The 22,145-nt window shown below is 33.3% G+C and overlaps 1 protein-coding gene across 2 annotated transcripts in view; it reads right to left on the reverse strand.

Annotated features, from left to right (window-relative positions):
* The window catches only part of ITGBL1 (integrin subunit beta like 1), a 172,489-nt gene that overhangs the window by 98,927 nt on the left and 51,417 nt on the right, over nt 1-22,145 (reverse strand). For both annotated transcript variants that reach the window (XM_015587338.2, XM_025045020.1), the window contains 2 exons: nt 8,433-8,579; nt 3,009-3,131 (listed from right to left, as the gene is read on the reverse strand). In XM_015587338.2, the coding sequence (XP_015442824.1) occupies nt 3,009-3,131; nt 8,433-8,579 (270 nt within the window). The remainder of the gene's footprint in view (nt 1-3,008; nt 3,132-8,432; nt 8,580-22,145) is intronic.

Consider the following 22,145-nt stretch of genomic DNA (forward strand, 5'->3'; position numbering starts at 1 on the left):
AAACATGACACCCGTTCATTTCCCACCTCTCTATAAACTGTTATCCTACTAATTTGTACTTATGTACAAGCAATCTGTAATGAATTTCACATCATCACTCTCTACATCCATACTTTCATATCTGCATCAATTCTTCTACAAATTCCCGAAAGATGACAATTATATTTACCTCAAAATCACTTCTTATGTTTTCCCTTTTTGTAGTTATGCCACCCAAATATGAATGTATCTTCTTATTCTTCTAAACAAGATGAAAATTCTGGTCATACTGGATTTTGGTTTTTAGCCTATTCTTTCCGTTTTATGGGAATTTGTGTTTTACGAGTCTCTGGCTAAAGTCTTTGTACTTCTCTCTCTCTTCTACAGCCAAAATCCCAGGGGGTCCATGAGAAACTGTGAAGCTATTTTTCTTTCTGAACACTATGGCAGTTCTGGCCAATATCAAGAGCATCAATAGGGCCTGTGAGACTCACGTAAGAAGAGGAAAATGCAACAGAACACTGGTCTCTTATGTTACTGTTGTCCATCAGATGAGATTTCCTTCAAGCAGACATCCATCAGAGAGACAAAGAGAAAGAGAAAGGCTGCAATAATGAGATGTAGAGGGACAGGAACCCACACACACGATGCCATGTTTTCTGCCTAAATGAGCTATAACTGGGAAATCCATAAAATCCTCTTCCTAACCTGAGAGACAATGATCATTTCTACAACAAATTTAACTTTAATTTGTTCACTTAAACACATATAATGGCTACCAAGCTATATGCTTATATTTATAATTATATGTTATAATTATAACATGTATACATATTATACATTTTATTTATGAACTTAAAAATATCTCTACATGTACACACACACAAAATATCACATCCCAGTGCTTTATCACAAATCTCAGAAATTTGAAGATTACACTGAAAAAAGCAAGACAATTGTGTACTCAAAGCTTTCCAAGGAGTCAGTTTTTTTAAGACTTGATTAACTTCTTAAATCAGAATTTATTTCCTCTGTAATTTCAGGAAATTTATGTAAAGTGCTATATATGTAAGGATTAGCATGACATTAACAAAGTATTATAAATCTAGATCCTTCACACCCAAATTCTTCGTCTATTTATAAAGTTCAGTGTTTGGTTAGAGTTTTACTGAAAAATCACTAAGTAGAGGTGAAAAAAAAATCATGTAAAATTACACCTGTCTGCAGGTATGGAAAATTAAGCAGATATCCTTATAACTCAAATGAAAATATTATAACAAGACATATCTGAATAATTGAGATAAAATATAAGCTTCAAGAAAATACACATTCCAGACAATAAACATCATTCTTTGTTTTGTGCAAACTGATGGAGCAAGAAAATCTCATTTTGAATTGCTTCACTGGTGGGCTGTAGAAGCACCTCTCAGTAGATTGATTTCATGTGAATGACAGGTGGAAAGATCTACAATCCCAGTCAATGTCACCCGTGGAAGATGTTTACCAGAGCACTGGTGTCTGTGGTCAGAGACTTTGCACCATGAAATTGCTTAAGCCTCAAACGAATAGAAATAATAAGTGGAAAGGTTGAAAGTTAAACATTTCTTGTTGTGTTGTTTCAAGTGAAATGTTTATATTTACACACGCGAATAGACTTTGCTTTGATAGTCTGCAACAGAACACACTGGCCCCAAGCATGTTCTCTTCCTCTTTTTTGATCTGTAATAATTGGAAATGAAATAGCAGGAGGACAAACACATAATATTTGTGGGTGGATTTATCTAATTGTTCTAATTATTTTGGACTGAGCCCTTTTGCAGAATTGTTTGAGCAGCATCTAGCTTAAGTCATTGGCTTGAAAAATTAACGTTTTAGTGTTTGTTTGTTTTATCCTCGTGGGTTGTACAGCAAGGAAACCAGAAAGAAAGAATCAAGCAGACCTAAAATAAGAGTATCCGGATGACCATAGGAATTGAAGTTACAATTTGTTTTTGTAAACAAAAAGACAGCTTGTCATATGTTATTGACACTTTCTCTATGGTTGAGTTCCTTCTTGCCCCATTTGCCCCTATCCTTCTAGGGAAAATTACTCTTCTGAAATCACTCATTCTGCATGAAAGATAGAATTCCATGCCCTGGAATCTTGTCAGAGATAAATGAAATAACTAATTGCTTATCAATATTGATGAAGCCAGACTAAAACATTTAACTAAAACTCTTCTCACTGCTCTCTATTTTCCTCTCCTGTGCCAGTCCCCGTTGCAAATTGAAACTCTGGCAACAGACTTGCCAATAGGTTAGAAGGTGCTCTTCTCATGGAGCTCCAACGCAAGGGCACGAATGCAATTTTCTACAGTGAGGAATCAAGAGCACAGCCTTCAGTGTCAGGCAGACAGGCATCTAAATTCTACTATAATTACTGGCATGATCCTAGCTAAGTTACTTAGTGAATGTGAAGTACTCATTGCAATGCTTGGCACTAGCAAGCATGCAATCACTTGTACAATGGAAAAATGATTTGGGTAATGGTACACATAGAAAAGATCATAAAAATAATATATAAGTGTGCGTGCATCAGGGTGGAGGGGGAGGGTTGGATAAATTCTAAGCTAATGATCCTATTGACCTTTGTGTCCCCAATAGGACATGAGTCTATTTAAAGGCTTATGGTTTAGAAAGGAAAAGAGAATGAAATTAAAACATTGAAAGATTGGAAGAAAGAAACAATAAAAGCAGCTAAGATGAGCAGAGAAGATGGGAATCCAACTAGGACCACTTCAGAACTATTCAGTTAGCTTATTGGCCGTATGATCTGGCTCTCCTATGGCAACAATCTAATTCTGCATTTAAAAAGTACAAGTTACTCTGAATGCCTTACTCTAATTCTCCACATGTGAAGTGTTTTCCAAATAAACATAGGTTCAGACTAAATTAGTAAATTTAGTGCAGAAATCTATAGAGATAAAAGTACAATGAAACAGGTGAAAAATTCAGTACTTTATTAACTTCTGCAAAGTTAACATACATACCTCCACATATTTCTTCTGTTTCATCATCTATGCATTCTCTATCATCACACTCACAAAATTTACCATAAACGAGTCCATTTCCATCTGAATTATCACACTTACACCTGCCACAGTGACATGTACCTAAACCATTAAAACAAAGCAAAAATAATTTGTCAAATGCATATAAATTATAATCAATGAATTTTAACCTCTTTCAAGGAGATGGAAAATTCAAATCAATTTAATATTCCAATTATGTATTTTTGTGGGTATGATGAGACAGATAACAAGACATTCTTTTTCGAGATTATTGTAGCATGGTAATTATATTTTATAGCACAGCTATTATGATTGACCTCTAATAGTTTCATGAATGTAAATTTGACCTTCCAAGTGCCAGGCTGCCTTATACGTGTCCTTCCAATCAATGTACAAATGAAAAATTTCTGATTACACTTGGGTGTGACGTGAACTAAAGCAGAAAATTTTAAGCTTTGTGAGGGAAGTAACCTTGCTTATCTTCCTCACCAGTATTTATTTAATGCTTTGCACAATATTTGAGCATGCTATTTATATAATAATTATTTGTGAAATTCATTATCAAAGGCATAAATGAAAAATTTAGATGCACCTAATAATTTCACATCCACAGCGTTAAACAGATACACATATTTTAATGACAAGGGACCAGAATGGGTTTTTCTTAGGTATAACGACCTAGGACCTCATCAAAACCTCAGGGCAGCTCAGGGTGTTAATAGACACATCGAAATCATCTGGTCTACCACATACCGCATACTCAGCCAAGTTTGAGGATTTGACTACAACACCCAAGATTGATTTTACTGACAGTAAAACATCAGCCGAATGATATTGAGAGGTACTTTTCAATTTTTAATTGATCATCACAGCAATCAACACAAATTAATTGAACTTTACCACTCACCAGATACCACCCTAGACTCGGAAATGTAATAGGAGATCAACTCAGCCAAATTCTCCTCTCAGAGTTTTATATGAGTAGAAATGTGATAAAATAAATGGAGAAGTGCAAAGTATTGCAAAAGCACATAGCAAGGGGATTTTACTAAGACCTAGAGGTTAAAGATAAAGTATCTGGAGAAGTAGCTCTTACTTAAGCTGAGAACTGAAAACCAAGGGGAAAAAAAAAAGGGGCAAGAGAAATGAGAGATGGTGAAGAGGTCTGCTTCCAGGAAGAGACAATGGTGAAAGAGGAAATAAGAGCAAAGAATCAAATACAGCTGGAGTATAGACGATAATGTGGAAAGTGTAATAAAAAGAATAAGGCAACTAAGGTGCAGTTTATGGAGGTCTTACAGTCATGTTAAAGATTTCCAACTGTAATCCAAGAATAATGAGGAGCCATAGAAATATTTTCAGCAAGGGAGTCATGTGATCAATTATGGTTTTTTACCGGATTATTCTGGTTGTCATGTGGAGGATGAACTGAAATGAGGAGAAAGTGGATATGAGGAAATGAAGAATTATATTTGTATGCAAGACAGAAGATAAAGGCTGACCAGGGCAATGGCAATAAGTTTAGAAAGAAGCAAGTACACTTGGGGATATTTTCAGGAGAAAGAATAAATAGAACTTGATGACTGATTGGATATGATTTGGTGAAGGATAGGGCGTGACCAAAGATAATACTGATATTTGACTTGAACTACTGGATATTGGAGAGGCTGTTGTGGCATACTGGAAAAGAGCATGGATTTAGGATTAAAGTAGACTTGTAGCCAAATCCAGTTTTAATCCCTGCTAGCTATACCTTTCTGAGGTCATTACTTTCATCTGTAATTCTCAAATTCCTTACCTACAAATAATATCTACTTCAGAGAGCTGCTTTGAAGACCTTGTGATAAATATATTACCTAGTCATCTTTCTAAAAACACCTCTGTGTCTTGTACATAGTAGGCTTTCAGAAAATTTTGGGTTCTTCCTTTCCTCTCATTAAGTTACCTAGTATATTAGTCATATTCCCAAATATTTTCTCCAGACTCATTTCATATTTATGGACTCAATAATATATCCTGTTTTCATACCCTCTGCATGATTCTATTACCTCAGTCACTTGCAATTTCCTACTAACTGTAAGAATTTTTTTTCTCTCACAGTCACATATAAATAGTGATTTTACAGAATTTGAGCTTGTTATTTTTCTTCCCTGAGAATACTCGTGTGAATTTTACTTTTATTAAACTTCATTTTCTTGTGTATTTTCTGAAAACTATTTTAAATTATAAAAGTTCATTTCAAATCTAATGCTATGATTCATGGTATTGCCTCATCTGATTTTTCTCTAATTATCACCCTTCTTTTTTATTTTCACGTTTATTGATGATATCTTTTAACTGTCCACATATGCGTTCATTAAATCTTCTGGTTGGCTGTTATATTATTGGAAAAGTGGTAGGTGCTATAGGAAATAATAAGATTAATAAAATTAAAACTAAATATATTATAGGTCAGGAAGAAAGAGCTAGATGATTGATAATTATACATATATATATACAGATATAAATACCTATATATATATAACCAGATGATGCAAAGGTATTTGCAATAGATTTATGACAAATGCTTCACAGAAAGTATAACCCTAAATCTTAGTCTGGCTCAGTGAAGGAGGAAAGGCACAGTAAAGGAATAAATTCTGGGGTTAGCACTTGACACATGGACAAAATTTCAATAAGTGGAGATGAAGAAAAGACTTGCAATGTTGAGGAAAGAGCCTGAGCTAAGGACTAAGGATTGAGAATTAAAGAACAGTGAAGTATTTGGCTTGAGTTTGGAGAAAAGGAAAGGTCGAAGGCAGATAGAGGATCAAGAATATTGGTTAAGGATTTTAGAAATTATCTGTTGAGATATGCAAAGCCGTCATGTTTTGAGAGCAACATGTAACATAGGACTGCACGTTCAGTAGTTATTTTCAGGAAAGATGGGAAGGAACAGTCTCTGCCTCTGAATTCTACTTCTCACTGATGTCTCCCACAGGCAGACTCACTCCCATCCACACATCCAAACCATTCCTGGATGATGTGGGAAGTTTACAACAGCTCAGAGACTTCCTGTCTCACCCCACCAACTGGAATTCACAACCAAGGCTCCAAGATATGGCATATGGAAGCCCAGGCAAAAGTGCCAGACTCCCGTGTTCATGCTATGTCATATTGCTTCTCTTTCTTGATTGCCAGTTAACTCATTCTCTAGGATTGGTCTTCTACATTATGCTAGATTATTTTAGCTCTGACTTTTTATTTTTACTAATATAACTGTCTCTCTCTAGGACGTTTCCCATGTCTTGAACATCAGCCTATACTCCTGTGCAATGGTGTCAAGGCTCACATCACTTTTCAGACTCTGCCTTGCCCTTCTGGGTCCCTAGAGAGTCAGCTTCTAGAATTTCTTTCTTCCCCAGCTCCAATTCAGCCTGCCCTTTAGTCTTGTGTCCCATTCCATTTACCTTCTCTTCCCTTTCTTGTCCAAGCTGCTTCCAGCAAACCACACAGTGATATGCAGTAGAAAGATTATTAGGTAGAACTCATAAACTAATGCAATTTTAGGGAGTGTTTCTGGTCTAGGCTGTTAGAAATAGACATTAAATGAAAGATAGGTGAGAATGAGATTGTCAAAGTAAGAGATAAAGAAAATATTAAATATAATACTGAGCATAAATTTACCTTTGGGCCCAGCAATCTCACTTCTAGCAATTTACCCTGAAGATACACCTCCAAAAACATGAAAATACATATACCCAGTTCATTTGTACATTAATATTTGTAATTTCAAAATACTGGAAATTGCTTGAATGCCCAAGCATAGGAGATCAATTAAATAAATTATGTTGTTTGCATAGAATTGAGCCCTATGCATTTGAAAAAAGAATGAGAAGTTTTCTTTAAATTATATAGAATGAATTTCAGGAAATAATGCTGAGTAGAAAAGGCAGAGCACATAGGATAAAATGAAAAACTGAAAATAATAACACATACATATATCTATTTATCTTTACCAAAAATAAAAACATACACCGATAAAACAGAAACCAGTAAAAACTAGTAAAATTGGTTACCTATAATAAGTATGAGGAGAAGCAGGATGTATTATTAAAAAGAAAAAAATAACCAGGATTTAATTTAAAAACAAAATCAATCAATAAATAAATCCAAAAATAAACAACACAGAAACAAAACAGAACTCAAATCTTATTATTGAAAGAAATTTGTAAAGCATGACATTTTCAAAACAAAAGAGGCTCTGTGTGTGTGTGTGTGTCTGTGTGTGTTTGGAGGGGTGGATGTTATGAACTGGAAGTAGAGAAATCCTACTGAAGTGCAGGGGAGAAGTAAGGAGAATATCAAGAAACGGAAAGTGATCTGACAGTTAAGACCACTTGCCACGGTTCCTGATTAGCCATTCACGCCTTCGTTGTGTATGGCCCTGATTCCCACTAGCAAATCAACCTTACCCTTAATCTAGACAGAGCAACAGGTCACAATTGAAGACTGTGGAAAGGTTTTAACTCTGCGAATTGCAGGACTCTAAAACAAAATGAGCTTCAGGACGAAATCCTCACCTTTAGCAAGAAGATCCATGTCTCACACCCCCAGATCTACATACGATTATAGGGAGAGTTTTAAAAGCTCACTATAACCCAGACCACAGCCCAAGACAATTAGTTTAGGACAGGAGCATTCTTAAATTCGACCAGGCCTGAGAAAAGCTGACTTTGAGGCTCCATATGCCCAAATGTTAGGAGTATTTAATTATAGTAACACTGAAAAAAAAAAAAAAAAAAAAACAACAACAAAACATTGAAACTGAAATTGTAGTTTTTGGTTTTTTTTAGAATATGGTTTAGACAATTAATTTTAATAGTTTCTCTGTAAATTTCTAAGAAATGTTTTTAAATGATTTCTGTGAGATATAAAAATATTTTGGTCAAACAAAAAGTCTTGCTGTCACTATTTTCTTCAATGAGTTTCATATCCAGTGCATCTGAAACTTCTATCAAGTTAAAAAGATTTGGTTCCATTTGATGCTAAAGTATAAATTCAAAGCACCCTTGATCTGTAACAGAAAATAATTAAGTCAGTTTATATAAATCCTCTTTAAAAGATTTAATTCAGCACTCAAATCATGGCTCACAATTTACATAAAATGTTATCGAAGTGTTGTTTCCAGTGAATATCCTATTTGAAGGAAGCATTTGGAACAGCTGGAGAATATCAAACTTGCCAGTCTCAGCAAGATGACATTTTTTTTCTATTGATTTATCTGAATTTCATCTCTTAAAAAAAATATACTCAAAAGCAGTCTCCTTCAGAGGTTCAATATTTCTCAACACTTATATAGTTCCATTAAAAACCAAAATTTGATTTTTTCGCTTAATAATTTTCATAGGGTGGAATTCTTACCTGCATTAGAACAGATAATATCTTGAGAATTCTTGCACATTTGGTTACTTTTTTTCTTTGTCAGGTCACAGTTAGTTGGATACTGGCAAGCGTCCCCAGACCATCCTTTGTCACATTTGCACTTTCCACAGTCACACTTACCATGGCCTGAAGATTTAACAAGATCCAGTTAGACTCAAATTGTTTTCCAAAGGAAACCATTATTGTACCTAAAAGTTTTAAGGGTAATGTTAGTTCAAGACCTCAGCTATAATAAATTTAAACACATATATATATTATAGTGACTGTGAGATAACACTATTATATACCGTATAATGAAGTATGTAAATTTTATTTCAATAATAAACTTTGGTAAATTATGCTAAAAATGTTAAATTAATGTATAGAGACATTATGATAGATAATCAACCAGAAGTCCAATAAACCACACCAGAAAATTTAGCATAGGAAAAACAAAACAAAACAAAACACCACTTAGCACTCCCACATTTCAGAGACAAAAGCCCAGTAAAAATTATTTCCATTTAAGTACATTTTATAACACATAAAATCACAAAACTCTGAGTAAGAAACCTTACACGAAACCACTAAACTAAACTTTGGCCTTATGTTTATTTGAATTTAACATGTAATAAAATTTTATGGATATATTAAATACTACCTTGGGTCAGATCGACATAAAAAATACATATCTTATTTCTCAATGAAGAAATCTGGTTCAAGAATCAAAAGGATAAGCCCTATATTCATTTACTTCCACAGCAATTTCTCAATCTTTCATGCTCATAAATCAACATTTTGCTGTTATTATTATTGTGATCATTAACTTTATTAACTCCTGCTTGATGAAGCCCACTAATGTTTTTATTTACTACATATTAGTTTGATTGAAGTGCAAAACATGTACAATCCTTGGCCTTTGTCCTCAAAGAATTTATGACTTCAAATTGAGGCTGATATACAAAGAGGATTGTTTGTCAGATCTTGTATTAAGTAGAGTGATATAGTCTATGACCCATAGAAATAAGAAGGAAAAGACTTTCTGGACTTCCTTGACCTTTAATTGCCCTTGAAAGATGAGGAAAATTTGAATGAAGAATATTCTTCATGTTACTCAAGATAATAATACTATGCCTTAATGCCTGAAATTCATAGGCCACAGAGGAATGGAATCGTTGATGTGTTGCCAGCAGTCATTCAATGTGGCAGCCAAAATCCACATGATGAGGTCCAGATGGTCTGTCAGAATGAATGGCTCAGAGGTGTCCCATTTGAGCATGTTCAGCAGAGCCTGTATCTCTGATTGGCTTTGACTTTAAAACTCCTCTGCATGTGCCCCAGTCCATGTAAATGATTCCATTCCATTGCATTTTTAAATTAATTATTCCATTTCACAAGAAAAACCTTGCATGTGCCCTAATTGCAATTCACTTCATCCAGTGCACATTACTCCATCAAATTGATTGTATCGTTTTGCATTCCTGTCTGGCCCTACATGATAATGTTAATCTCAGCCAACTCGGTATCATTTACAAGCATAAGTGATCTCTCCTGACAACCGTCCAGTCTATTTATAAACATATTATGCCAAATTCTTGAAGTGGCTAAACCTCTTTGGTAAATGAAGTGTCTTGGTAACTGTAATGACTCTTTAATAATAATAGTGCATTAGGTTAACCACATGAAATTGTCACTTATATAAGTTGAATATCAGCTATTTTTTATGATTCAACCCCATTTAAAGGCTTCATAACAGCAGCAAAGATAACAGAAATTATTTAGAAGATAAAGGAATATGATGATAATGACTTGCTGAATCTGGAATAAAAGAATACTCAATGCTTGTTTTATATTGGATCTTGCTGAATCTGGAATAAAAGAATACTCAATGCTTGTTTTATATTGGATGAGACATCTTAGACTATAACTTAAGGTGTACATAACAGAGATGGGTAATGGTGTATGGGTGAAAGGTTATAGATTTTTAAAAGAGAAGAAGATTTTTAAAATAGGGTAAAATAAGGAAAATGTACAAATGATAGGGATTAATCCATCCCAAATTGACCCAATGAAACATCAGTAGAAGCAATACTCTAAGGTACTTATACCCCAATTTTAGTCCATGGAAACCCAGGTTCAGAAACTCCTACCATAAAAGATGCTATGGTATAATAAACTATATTCTTTTTTTAATGTGTCATGGTATCTATTAGCACACTGTAGCCCCTTAGGTGTTCTGTCATAAAAAATCTATTTAACTTTATTGGGCTCAGAATAAACAGTTTTTGTTTGTTTGTTTGTTTACTAGGAGTCCCTCTTCCTCACAACATATATTAACATCCTAGCACATGCTTAGACTGATACTGTGTCAAGTAATGTGTCTTCAGCTTTTCCTTTAGCATCTGATCAGAGGCAAAGATAATAGCCAATGCAGAACAGAATCATCTGCCTTTACATTGTTTCTAAGCTTTATAGCCAGTACAGGCCTCCTTGATTTACTTTCCCTCATAGAAGAAAGCAAATTGACTTTTATTTTACTGTCAAGAATTATCAAGTAATAGCTTCTACAACCTTATTTAGGAATACATAATTTTTTTAGGAAGAAAACTATCTTCAGACTATTTTTACTCTTTATCCAGAGATAGTAAGAGCTTTAGCACACCTCAGGGAACTAGTCTGCTATATTATTGAGGCGAAGTAATCTCCATTACAGTGTCAATAACATGGCTTTGAAAAGCATCCCATTTTTCAAAGTAATTTATTCATTTGTATATTAGTTTCCTGGGGCTGCCGTTCAAAGACCACAAACTGAATGGCTTAAAACAACAAAAATTTACTCTCTCACAGTTCTGGATCCTAAAAACACAAAATCAAGGTGTCAGCAGATTGGTTCCTTCCAGAAGATCTTAAGAAGAAACTTTTCCATGTCACTCTCCTAGCTACTGGTCTTTTCCTACAATTTTGGTGTCTCTTGGCTTGTAACACCTTAACTCGAATATCTGTTTCTGTTTTCACATGTCTTTTTTCTCTATGTGTCTAGATCTTCACATTTCTCTACTTATAAGTGCACCAGTCATTGAATTTAGAGCCCATCCTACTCCAGTATGACCTCATCTTAATTATATCGTCTCATTTCAAAAATTAACAAACATTTCTATATTCAGTTAGCTTTACTGTAAATTTTCTATTTGCAATGACTTTTCTGTTAACTCCGTAACTCCCTAGGGAACCTCTGCTCTAAGTTGTTATAAAGTGGGTAGTTAATAAAAGTTGTTGACAGTTTAGTTGACTTGATTGGGGAAAAAATGAAATCATTCTCTTGCAAGCAGGCAAAAGGACTTTAAGTCATGACATTTTCTATAATACAAAGCTCAGTCACCTGAAAAATATGTAGTTGGCATATAGACTAAATTGAGCTCATGACTATTCATTTAAAAAATTTTTTAGTAACTCATGAAGTATTTCATAAAATTTAAGAAGCAATTCATGGAAAAAAAATTTTAAAGTAAGTTGTCACTTTCTATTCCCTGTTAAAAAATGAAAAATCTAGATCAGTGGACAGAAAATTTTAATTGGGAATAAAGCTGTTTGGCAAGCAATGCTTTAAAGATATAATACTCTGCTACTCTGTTTTGATAATCCTACTTTATTTCTGAAAGAGTTAAGAACTAGACACAACTTATTCAATAAGTAGAGCTCTTATAGAAATCATGTATATTATAGAGAAGAGGCAAACCATACTGAGGAGTGCATTTAGGTGATCAAAGGAAAGGAAAGTTTGCCACAATAGCCAGTGCACTCAGTTGTCTTGAAACCATTTAAAGCGGGCACAATAACAGTAGTGGTCATTGCTTCAAACAGAAGGAACATCTTCATGCAAAGATATGATTAGTTCAAAGCTCACCAACCCTTGTCTAGGATGTCCTCTTTGACTCATGAGTTGTCATTCCCATTCTGAAAGTCTAAGTTATTATAATTGATGATAGATAAGCTTCACCTATCAAGAAATTTGAAAAGTATAAAATTTTTAATCATCCTAGATAATGTATCTTGTCTTCCTTCCTACATTGGCATGCAGATATTTCCTTTGGAAAATAGCTTTACCAACCTATACTACCTATAATGCATAAAATAACATATATTAAACTCCTGAGTTACAAGTCACTTTAATTTATATTATCTTATTTGATTATCAAAATAACATAGAAAATAAAAAAAGAAATATTACCTTCCTGATTATAGAAGAGGAAATTTTTGATTAATGTCTTTAAATGATTCCTCCAAATTTTTAACCAATCTCTCAAGTCACCCACCCAGCTTGGGTACCCTCAAACTCAGCAGTAAGCATGAAATCCCTAAGTTTTTGTCCTTCTTCTTACCTTACCCTCATCCACTTTCCCTCCTTTTGCCAGCTCCAGAGGCCACATCAAAGTCCATTCCTTCCAAGGAGCCTAGATTTCTTTGCTGTCTGGTACTTATGGGGCCTTACTACTCTCTCCTCTGTTTCAACGTAAGCTCCATTATTAGAACCTTCTCTATACACCATAAAATTGAACAAGTGTCTCCTGTTCTTTACAAAATATAATCAATATTTCTTCTATTAAACATAGGTTCCTATTTTTAGTCTCCATCCTAAGTCAATTCTTTTCTTATTTAAATTTCCAAGAAGGGAGTTTCACTCCGTCTCACCTTTTCTCTATAATCAGATTTCAACCTCACCATTCTACAGACATTTAAGTCCTAATCTTATTGATTGTTTCTCTATCCTTTGACATCTTTTTCCTCTTTCTCCCATCCTCCTCCTTATTGTACTCTGCCTCCTTGACCACTTCCACCACACCTAAAAATATAGCATCAATAAAATCCATGTTCCCCAATGCATCTTAGAAAACATAAGGCAAATAATAGAGAAAAAAAGACTGGAGCATTTATTCTGAAGTGAGTTAATTAAACCTCAAACAATCTTTACACTACTGAATCATACTAGGTTGTAAGCAGGTTTGAACTGAGTTATGTTTTATTATATATTTCATCTAATTTCTATGTTTAATTATATATTTCATCTAATTTTCCCCCACCCCCAGCATTCAACGAGCAGTTGGAAAATAGAAAGAAAGCTCATAAGGATCATAAAAAGGGAATTAAAAGCAATATTTCCTTTGCATATCCAAATATCTGTTTCAGGATAAATAATGCGAAGTTGAACCTGTCATATCCACACTTTTATGAATTTTCTTAAAATTAGCAATGCATTACATACATTGTTCTGAGACTTAATTATTTTTCCATTTAAAATACATCTTAGAGAACTTTTGTCAAGAACTGTGAAGGTGGGCTGAGAAAAAATTTCCCTTGATTTAAAATTAACCTGTAATTTCCTTCTTGAGTACTTGCATCTCTCCTTTGAGCTCTTATTGCCTGGAAGCAATATATACATTAGCTGCTTATAAAGCACTCTTTCTTTTTTTAATTTTGTAACATGAAAAATGGTTCATAATTTTAATCAGCTCCATAGTAAGATCTTTCAGGTGTTGATTTATTTTCTGAGTTTTGTTTGTCCTGTTCTGTATTTCTTTCTTGTATTACATCTTCCATAAGTCTCATGCTATTTTCTTTATTATTATTTATCACTAAATGAGTTAGATTTTTCCAGGAAGAATTATTTTTGAGAGGATAATGTGGAGAGAAACCAGATAAGTGAACTTTTCTATGAACATTAGCTTGCACATCTGTGCAAATATTTTGATTACTTTCTAAAGGTAAATTTGATTAGTTAAATGTTATATGAATATGTAAGTTTAATAATTCTAGCCATAATGTTCTCTAAAATGATTGTAAGTGACTTTTATTTCCACCAATAATTGTAAGTCAATCAAACTCCTTGATTTGCATTGTTTATGTTTTCCTTTCTGTTTGAGATGCTACTGGACTCACGGCTGGAAGAAGAATGTTTTCCAGGCCCTCATTATACCATATATTCATTATACCATATACGTATCTATTACCTCACTGACCCTTAATTATCTCTTTATACAGCTCTCTCCTCCACTAAACTGTTAACTTCTTTAGGACTGAGACTGTACCATCTTAATTTTATACCCTTGGTTCCTATCCAGTTTTTTGGCATATAGTAATTGCCCCCCAAAAACGTTTGATAAATATATAAATGATCAAGGCAACATAGAATTACTGTCCATTGGCACACCATTGGTAAATAGCAAAAAAAAAGTAGATTATGAATCCAGCTTTTCTCCCTACAATTCATACTTTTTACTATACCATTCCTCAGTTATATCAATATAAATTAAAGGACTCAAGTGTAGGTCAAAAAACGGTTTTACATACATTAAATTATAATTATCCTTCAAATGACTTGCAAATGACTCATTCATTTTCATACTGGCAAAATTATGGTGTATGGTTTGCATAGACATTAATAATATGCTTTAATTCATATGAGATTTTAAAGCTTGGTCCAAATATAGTTTCTATTTATGTAACCAAAGTTTGACATAGAATTAATAAATTCTCAGAAAAGTATTGCAGAATTCTATTTTTAGTAAGCTGCAACTGATCAACTATAGATATTTGTGACTAAAACTCAATCTCTCCTCATGCAAACAATCATAGAATTCCATATTTCTTTTTTGAATGAAAATACAGACTATATTTTGAGACCATCCTAAGGTGAAATGTCTGAGAGTTGATAATAGTAATTTAATAGATTGTGATCCACATAACAACTTTAATTCTCTAGGAAAGGAAAGGAACATTTCTGATATATATAAAAAATGTATGCTTTAAAACGAACAGTTTTGCTTAACTAGGATTATTGAATAAACATTGAATCTAGGAAATTCTATGAGATTATTTCAAGAGACCGATCATGAAATGTGACAGCAGGTGCCACTTCAACAGTCAGCTCTCTATGCTCACCACTCTAGTAACATGTGCGATCACAATGAGGGGGAGAAACATTGGATACTAAAATAGATTTAAAAAATAATTTATTGAAAATGTAGTTTATGCTGTGAAATTCGAAAACATCTACTTCCATGTGAAGATAAGCAAAGAAAGTTTTAAGTATTAAAAGTTTATTAAATGTCATTGGTTCCTTGAATATGTACAAATATCATTTATCCTAGACATTTTCAAGGAATAATTATACACATGATATTCCAATTAGTTAATCTGACCAGAAATCATCCTCTGTATTTAAAGTGATATTTGCTAGTGAGATGACCATAGGAAAATAATGGAAGGCTTGTATCAATTTGCTTAGAAATTTTCTTGAGGAAGATAACATAAAAACAAGGGTGAGAAAAAAGAAGTCACTTTCATTGAGTAACTATTATATGTCAAGTCCCATGCTAAGTCTTTTACATTCCTTAGCACAATGAATTATTTACCACAACCTTACTGAGTTGAAAATGAGAAAGCCAGCCTTAGGCTCAGGGAGACCAATTGGCTTGTCTCAAATTACAAATTCTCACTGCATGACTTTGTCTTTTCTACCACATTTCTCAATTTTGCCTTTTTACAACAAAACTTTCAGGAATGCACATGCCTCCACGGTTAGTTATTTTGGAATAATGTCTGTTAAGAAACTGTGTTACATAGTCTTCCCTAGATGGCTTTTGCTAGAGAAAATGATGTTTATGTATTTCCTCTTCTGGAAACTAAATGTTTCTAGAAGTTTAAAAAAAATGCAACCTTGTTCTAATAATAAGTCTGACTTTGGAGAAAAAGTGCAGTTAATATTGCTCTTAGAGGAAATATTAAGCTTAGTCTTCTGATTATTTGCCAGGCAGATTTCTTTTAAATATAGGACCACCATTATCTCCCAGTTATCCATATTTAAGAACTGGGAAAAAACAGAGGTCCAAATGCAAAACCGGCATCAAGAGGCTAAAATACAGAACAAACAGGAGAAATACACTTTAAAAAACTCTGTCTCAACACAAAATAAGCCTATTTTCAATGTTTGATGTTTTAGCTCTCTACCAACGTTTTGAGGAATCAAATTATTTTCTAGTTTGTGAAGATTATGACAATTAGTGTCAATTTGTTTTCAATCCTGGACAGATCTCAGATGTTCAGAACTCTCAATTTGTCCAGAGATGAGTCAGGATCTACCTAAAGTTTAGATAAAGTTTCCAAAGAGAGGCACTCTGAGTCAGTCTAGATCCCAACAAGTCAAAGCAAGTTGAGAAAACTTCTTCAGTCGTAATTTTCACAAAGGTTTGAAGATATTTTAAAAGAGGCTAAAAGTTTGAACTAAACTAATTAAACCAGGATGTCTTTTGAAATTTGATCATTAAACCTTTTAATGATAAAATTAATATAATTTAATTTTTAGTCAATTTTCACATTTATTCTTGTAATTCTAGAAGTTTGTTATATGATGATGGTATTCAGCTATGGTTTAAACTCAGTGGAATAATGAAATTAATACCTAGCCATTGAGAATACGATGTTTTTCATAACAATTATGTATTGTTAATATTGCTTCCAACAGGAGTTTTTTATTTTCTATTCCAAATAATCTTAGGTTGGTTTAATTGTATGTTTTTAAACAACTGTGTAATAAAAATTGGACCTAATGTTAGGAGTTAGGACCTAATGCTTCCAAGCTTCCACTGATAACTATAATCATCCTTATGATAGTGAAGGGCTATTATTTAGATTCATTACATTGCTCAATCTTTTCACTTTATTAAAACAATGTTATGGAAAACAAAACATTTTGCAAACTAATAGCTTAAAATTGTTTCGCATCTGTATATTTTCATTTTATAATTTCATGTGCAGAGAAGAACTTCATATGTTCATTTGCTTCCTTTCTTCTTTCTAATCTTAAGTGCCAGGGAGTGAAAAAACTATACTAGAAGAAACACTATTTAGAAAATCTGTAATAGAAATGTTGTTTATAAACTGTGGAGCTTATAATTTCAAAAGAAAAAAAGAAAGATTAATATGCAATTAGCATCTAAATGCACTGATATTGAATTCTAAAAATATACATTAACATATTTTGTTTCTGCTAAAATATATTTAAGCATCTATTAAGCAGAACAATTATGAACTTGATGATTTTTAATTTGCAATGAATAAACACATCACTTGTCAAATAATGTACTGAATATTTACTCTATGTTCTTAAAATAGAAATTAGCTTCTTAGGGAAGTAGAGAAACACTGCAAATTATTTTTTGTACTTATTTACTTTTTGTTTATAAAAATTCACTTAATGGTACCCAAATCATTTTTTAAAAATTAACATCTCACTATTTTTGCAACTCTTCTGTAAATATAAAATTATTTCAAAATAAAAAAATTAAAATTTTAAGTATAATAAAACAGCTTACTTCTAAGGAATAATTTGTAAAGATCGGTTCTTTAAATCGAAGTGTATACCTTATTTTAAAAGTACACCTTTATTCTCTTGAATCTCTGAGAGTGAATTGAAAAGTATAAAACCCTCAAGAAATGTCCAAATCACTAATTAAGTGACAAAATGACTTAATAGATAAGGTAGCTTCTCAACAAAACTACGAAGCAAAAAGATGTGGCATGTTCCAGACACAAGCGGTCCCTGTTTTCTCAGCACACGTCACCTTTCCAATTCAATGAAAACCCACTCAATGAGCTTGACGTCACATAATATTGTTAATAACTAATTTTTATCCCTTCCACAGTATTGTTTTAAAACGGCACAATATCTAACCCAAAGAAGATAGGAGGACCTGGATAATACTTAACAACTGAATAAGTAAATGAATATTAATAATTATGAAAAACTTAAACCAAAACTTTAAGTTACAAGAAAGAATTTCAGTCCAGTGGTGGAGCAGCAGAAATATCAGAGTACTGAAATCTTATCACATAAGCAGCTGCTTATATTTCCTATTCAGTGACTCTTTAAGTCACTTTTTAGTTATATGAAGTAATATTGAAAACTCTCGATTTAAACCAATTAGGATGACTGTAAAAAATCAACTATTAAAACTAAATATAATGTTTAGATATTTTAGTTGAATGAATGTGGTCATCAATTAAAGTTTATCCCATATACCTTCAAAGTTTTTAAATCAATAGCATGTTCCTGTAAAATATCTTCTTAGAATGAAGCGGAGCTCTTACAGCAGTTCCAATATTTTTTTTAAAAGGAGAGAGAAAAAAAAGAAAGAAATCAAAAAGAAAAAGAAACCTCCAGAGTACTTTCAAACGTGTGACTTTAGTTTCCTCAGTCTTTTATTACTTTAGCACTGTCAGTCATTCTACTCTACACAATACCATATTCCATTTTTGAGTAGTAATACCATACATCAATTTTTTCAGCTCAATAAAAGAAAAAGCTTTTTAATGGCCGGACTATTTAAAATTCATTGGGCTTCCCTTGCAAAGAAAGGTTTCTATGTTGCTAGAGGTGTTCAAAAAAGTTTAGACAATCCTTTTAAAAACAGACTGCACAAAACTCTTGTTAAAGGTAATTTATTCATTCATTCATTCTTTTTTTTCTCTTTTTTTATTAAATTTATTGGGGTGACATTAATGAAATTATAGTTTCAATTCTATAATACATCATCTGTATATTGCATTGTGTGTTTTCCACTCAAAGTCAAATCTCCCGTCACCACATATTTGACTCCCTTTATCCTTTTCTACCTTCTCCCCACCCCGCTTTCCCTTTGGTAACCACTATACTGTTGTCCGTGTCTATACATTTTTATTTGTTTGTTTGTCTTATTCGTTTGTTGCTTTCAGTTTTATACCCCACATATGAGTGAATTCATATGGTCCTCAATTTTTTTTTGTCTGACTTATTTCCTTTAGCATGATTATCTCAAGATCCATCTATGTTGTCACAAACGGCAGTATTTATCTTTTTTATGGCTGAGTAGCATTCCACTGTATATATGTACCACATTTTCTTTATCCAATTATCTATTGGAGGACAATTTGTTTGTTTCCATGTCTTGGCCTTTGTGAATAATGCTGCAGTGAACATAAGAGTACATATAACTTTACAGATAAATGTTTTTAAATTTTCTGGGAGGGTATCCTGAAGAAAGACTGCTGGGTCATATGGTAGCATTATTGTTAATTGTTTTCTACAGTGGCTGTACAAATTTACATTCCCAGAAGCATTGTATGAGGGTTCCTTTTTTTCTACAACCTCTCCAACACTTATTATTACATTCATTTATTCTTTAATTCAACATTCAAGTGTAGTGCCAGCTTTGGGTCAAGGGCTGTGTTAGGTACTCTGGAAGTAGTGATAAGTCTGCATATCTGTGATTCTTGTCTTCATATGCCTTATACTTGAGTAGAGGAGACAGATATTAATCAAATAATTACACAAATGCATGTAAAATTACACTAGTGATGATAGCTATATAAACAAAATAGATGGCCTAATGACCATTCATACCTTTTCCAAACATGGCATGGATTCATTTTTTGACAGTCCCTACTTTAGGTATCAAGTTATAGTGTCATGTTTTGTTTTTGATTAAAGAATAATTGCAAAAAGAATGAATGAGAAGACACTGAGTTCTTCAATATATCTCTCCAATAAAAGAACTGAATTATTCCCTACATAAATTAAATCATAATAGAGGCAATGTGAGAGGATTATACGTAGTCTGAAGCATATCGTCAGTGGAAGTTTTTTTTTGAAGGGAAGGTTATGCTTTTAATTGGGAGAATTTCTAACAAGGGAGCTACCATTCCCTGCTATATAACTTTTACAGAATATGTTGTTTAACTCGCAGCATAAAGGAGAGCTGGCAAAAAAAATAATAAAAATCATTTTCCCTTTAATCTCATTAGGATGGCATAGATTAATCACTCTTAACTGCAGTAAAATGATTCTGTTACGTTCTCTTTCTCACCCACATTAGACCAGGGAGTGACAACTCATTTTGGCTGCAGTCCATAATTCTCAGACATCACATTTCACCTCTACCACAACAGATTTGATCTGAGGAGCAATGAGTAAAGTTTTTAGGAAAGTCATCATGGTCCATGTGGCAACTGCTCATAGCAGCGCAGAATGACAGTCCCTCCCACAAACTGGTTCTGAATCACTGGAAGTGACGCACTCTTGGTCTGGGACAAAACAGAAGATTACTATGATGGAGCAATACATGAACACATGGTTTTATTTTCTTTTCACAGTCACAGATACTCTAAAAACTGCCTCATGTGCTTCCATTTTAAGTTCAAAGTGTTGTCAAGAGAATAAAAATAAGTGACCCTGAACATGAACAACACATATTCCTCTAGTAAATAAGCGAAGTATTTTTGACATTTCTGAAGTCACCTGTATATGGCTTTCTAACATAAAAAAAAAAAAAGCAGTCTCAGATTAGCATTAATCTAGAGCAAAAGCCTCACTGTCAATAAAGGTGCACTGTGTTTTTGTCAAAATATGCTATATAAATAGTAAAATCTCATTAATTTGACATTCAGCTGGCAAAAACACTTTTAGCTTCCAATATACTGAGCGGTAAATTGCATGCTCCAGGACACTTCTAAGCCAACTCTCATGGCCGGAAAGGCAGAGGGCTGGGCTCTCACAAAGAGTACTGAGATGGTTTGCCAAGGAGAGGAAGTCATGAGAAAAATGAAAAGGCTACTTTGTTTGTCACTTAGCCCTGGCCTTCTCTTTGTATAAATAGGTAATTTAGAGTTATTCAGAGATAACTGAAACACTTCCAACAATAAAATTAATTTCCTAAGAAATCTTGGATTAGGACCAAATATATTTTTCAAGAATAAAGTAACTAGATGAGCAACCACTTTTGTTTCACAGAATTGATATGTTCTAGGAAAGGTAATTAGAGTGACTTCATAAAACAACATCATTTCCACTTACTTCACATTTTGAATTTACATAAAAGGAAAAAATTCCTACACGATCTGAAGTGAAATCTTTGGATAAGAAGTTAATGTAAATACAGATGTCTGTCTACTAGTACTATTTTTCCTTCAGTGGACCAACCAACTGCTCTCTTTACATATAAAGACATTTCTTCATTTTCCTAACTATGAGACTTTATGTCATTTCTACTCTTTGCTCTTGTGCATTGCCACTTGCTTGCCAAGATCAAAAATATGTTTTTTCATGTCTCAGTTGAAAGCTCCTTAAACCTGACTTTTCATTATTCTCATTAAATGTAAATACTATGAGTGCAAGGAGCCCTGGCTTATTCCTGGCACCTAGAACTATGCAAATGGAACATAGTAGATACTAGTACATAGTAGACATTTAATAAATATTTGCTGACTAGATAATCCTCCATCAGTGTCCCACTTAAGAGTCTCATATTTTTCTTGGAGTACTGGAAAAGTACTGGTCACCCTGCTCCTAATCTTTCTGCCTCCCACAGAGCAGTTGTCTATGTTTATCTTCCTAAATCATGATTCTGATGAAGAGAAAATGATGAGAAAATCATGAAAATCTCTTCTTGCTTTTGAGAGAGCTTTAATGGCATCTCACAGCTAAACTCAAATTCCTCCATAATATGTTTTAGGAATAACAAAAATCAGAACCTCCATGGTTGGGACAATGGAGATAAATTAGATGGTATAGTAAGAAGGTTTTTTCTTTCTTTCTTTCTTTCTTTCTTTCCTTCCTTCCTTCCTTCCTTCCTCCCTTCCTTCCTTCCTTCCTTCCTTCCTTCCTTCCTTCCTTCCTTCCTTCCT

Source organism: Pteropus alecto, unplaced genomic scaffold (assembly GCF_000325575.1).
Source record: "Pteropus alecto unplaced genomic scaffold, ASM32557v1 scaffold13, whole genome shotgun sequence".
Taxonomy (NCBI): Eukaryota; Metazoa; Chordata; class Mammalia; order Chiroptera; family Pteropodidae; genus Pteropus; species Pteropus alecto.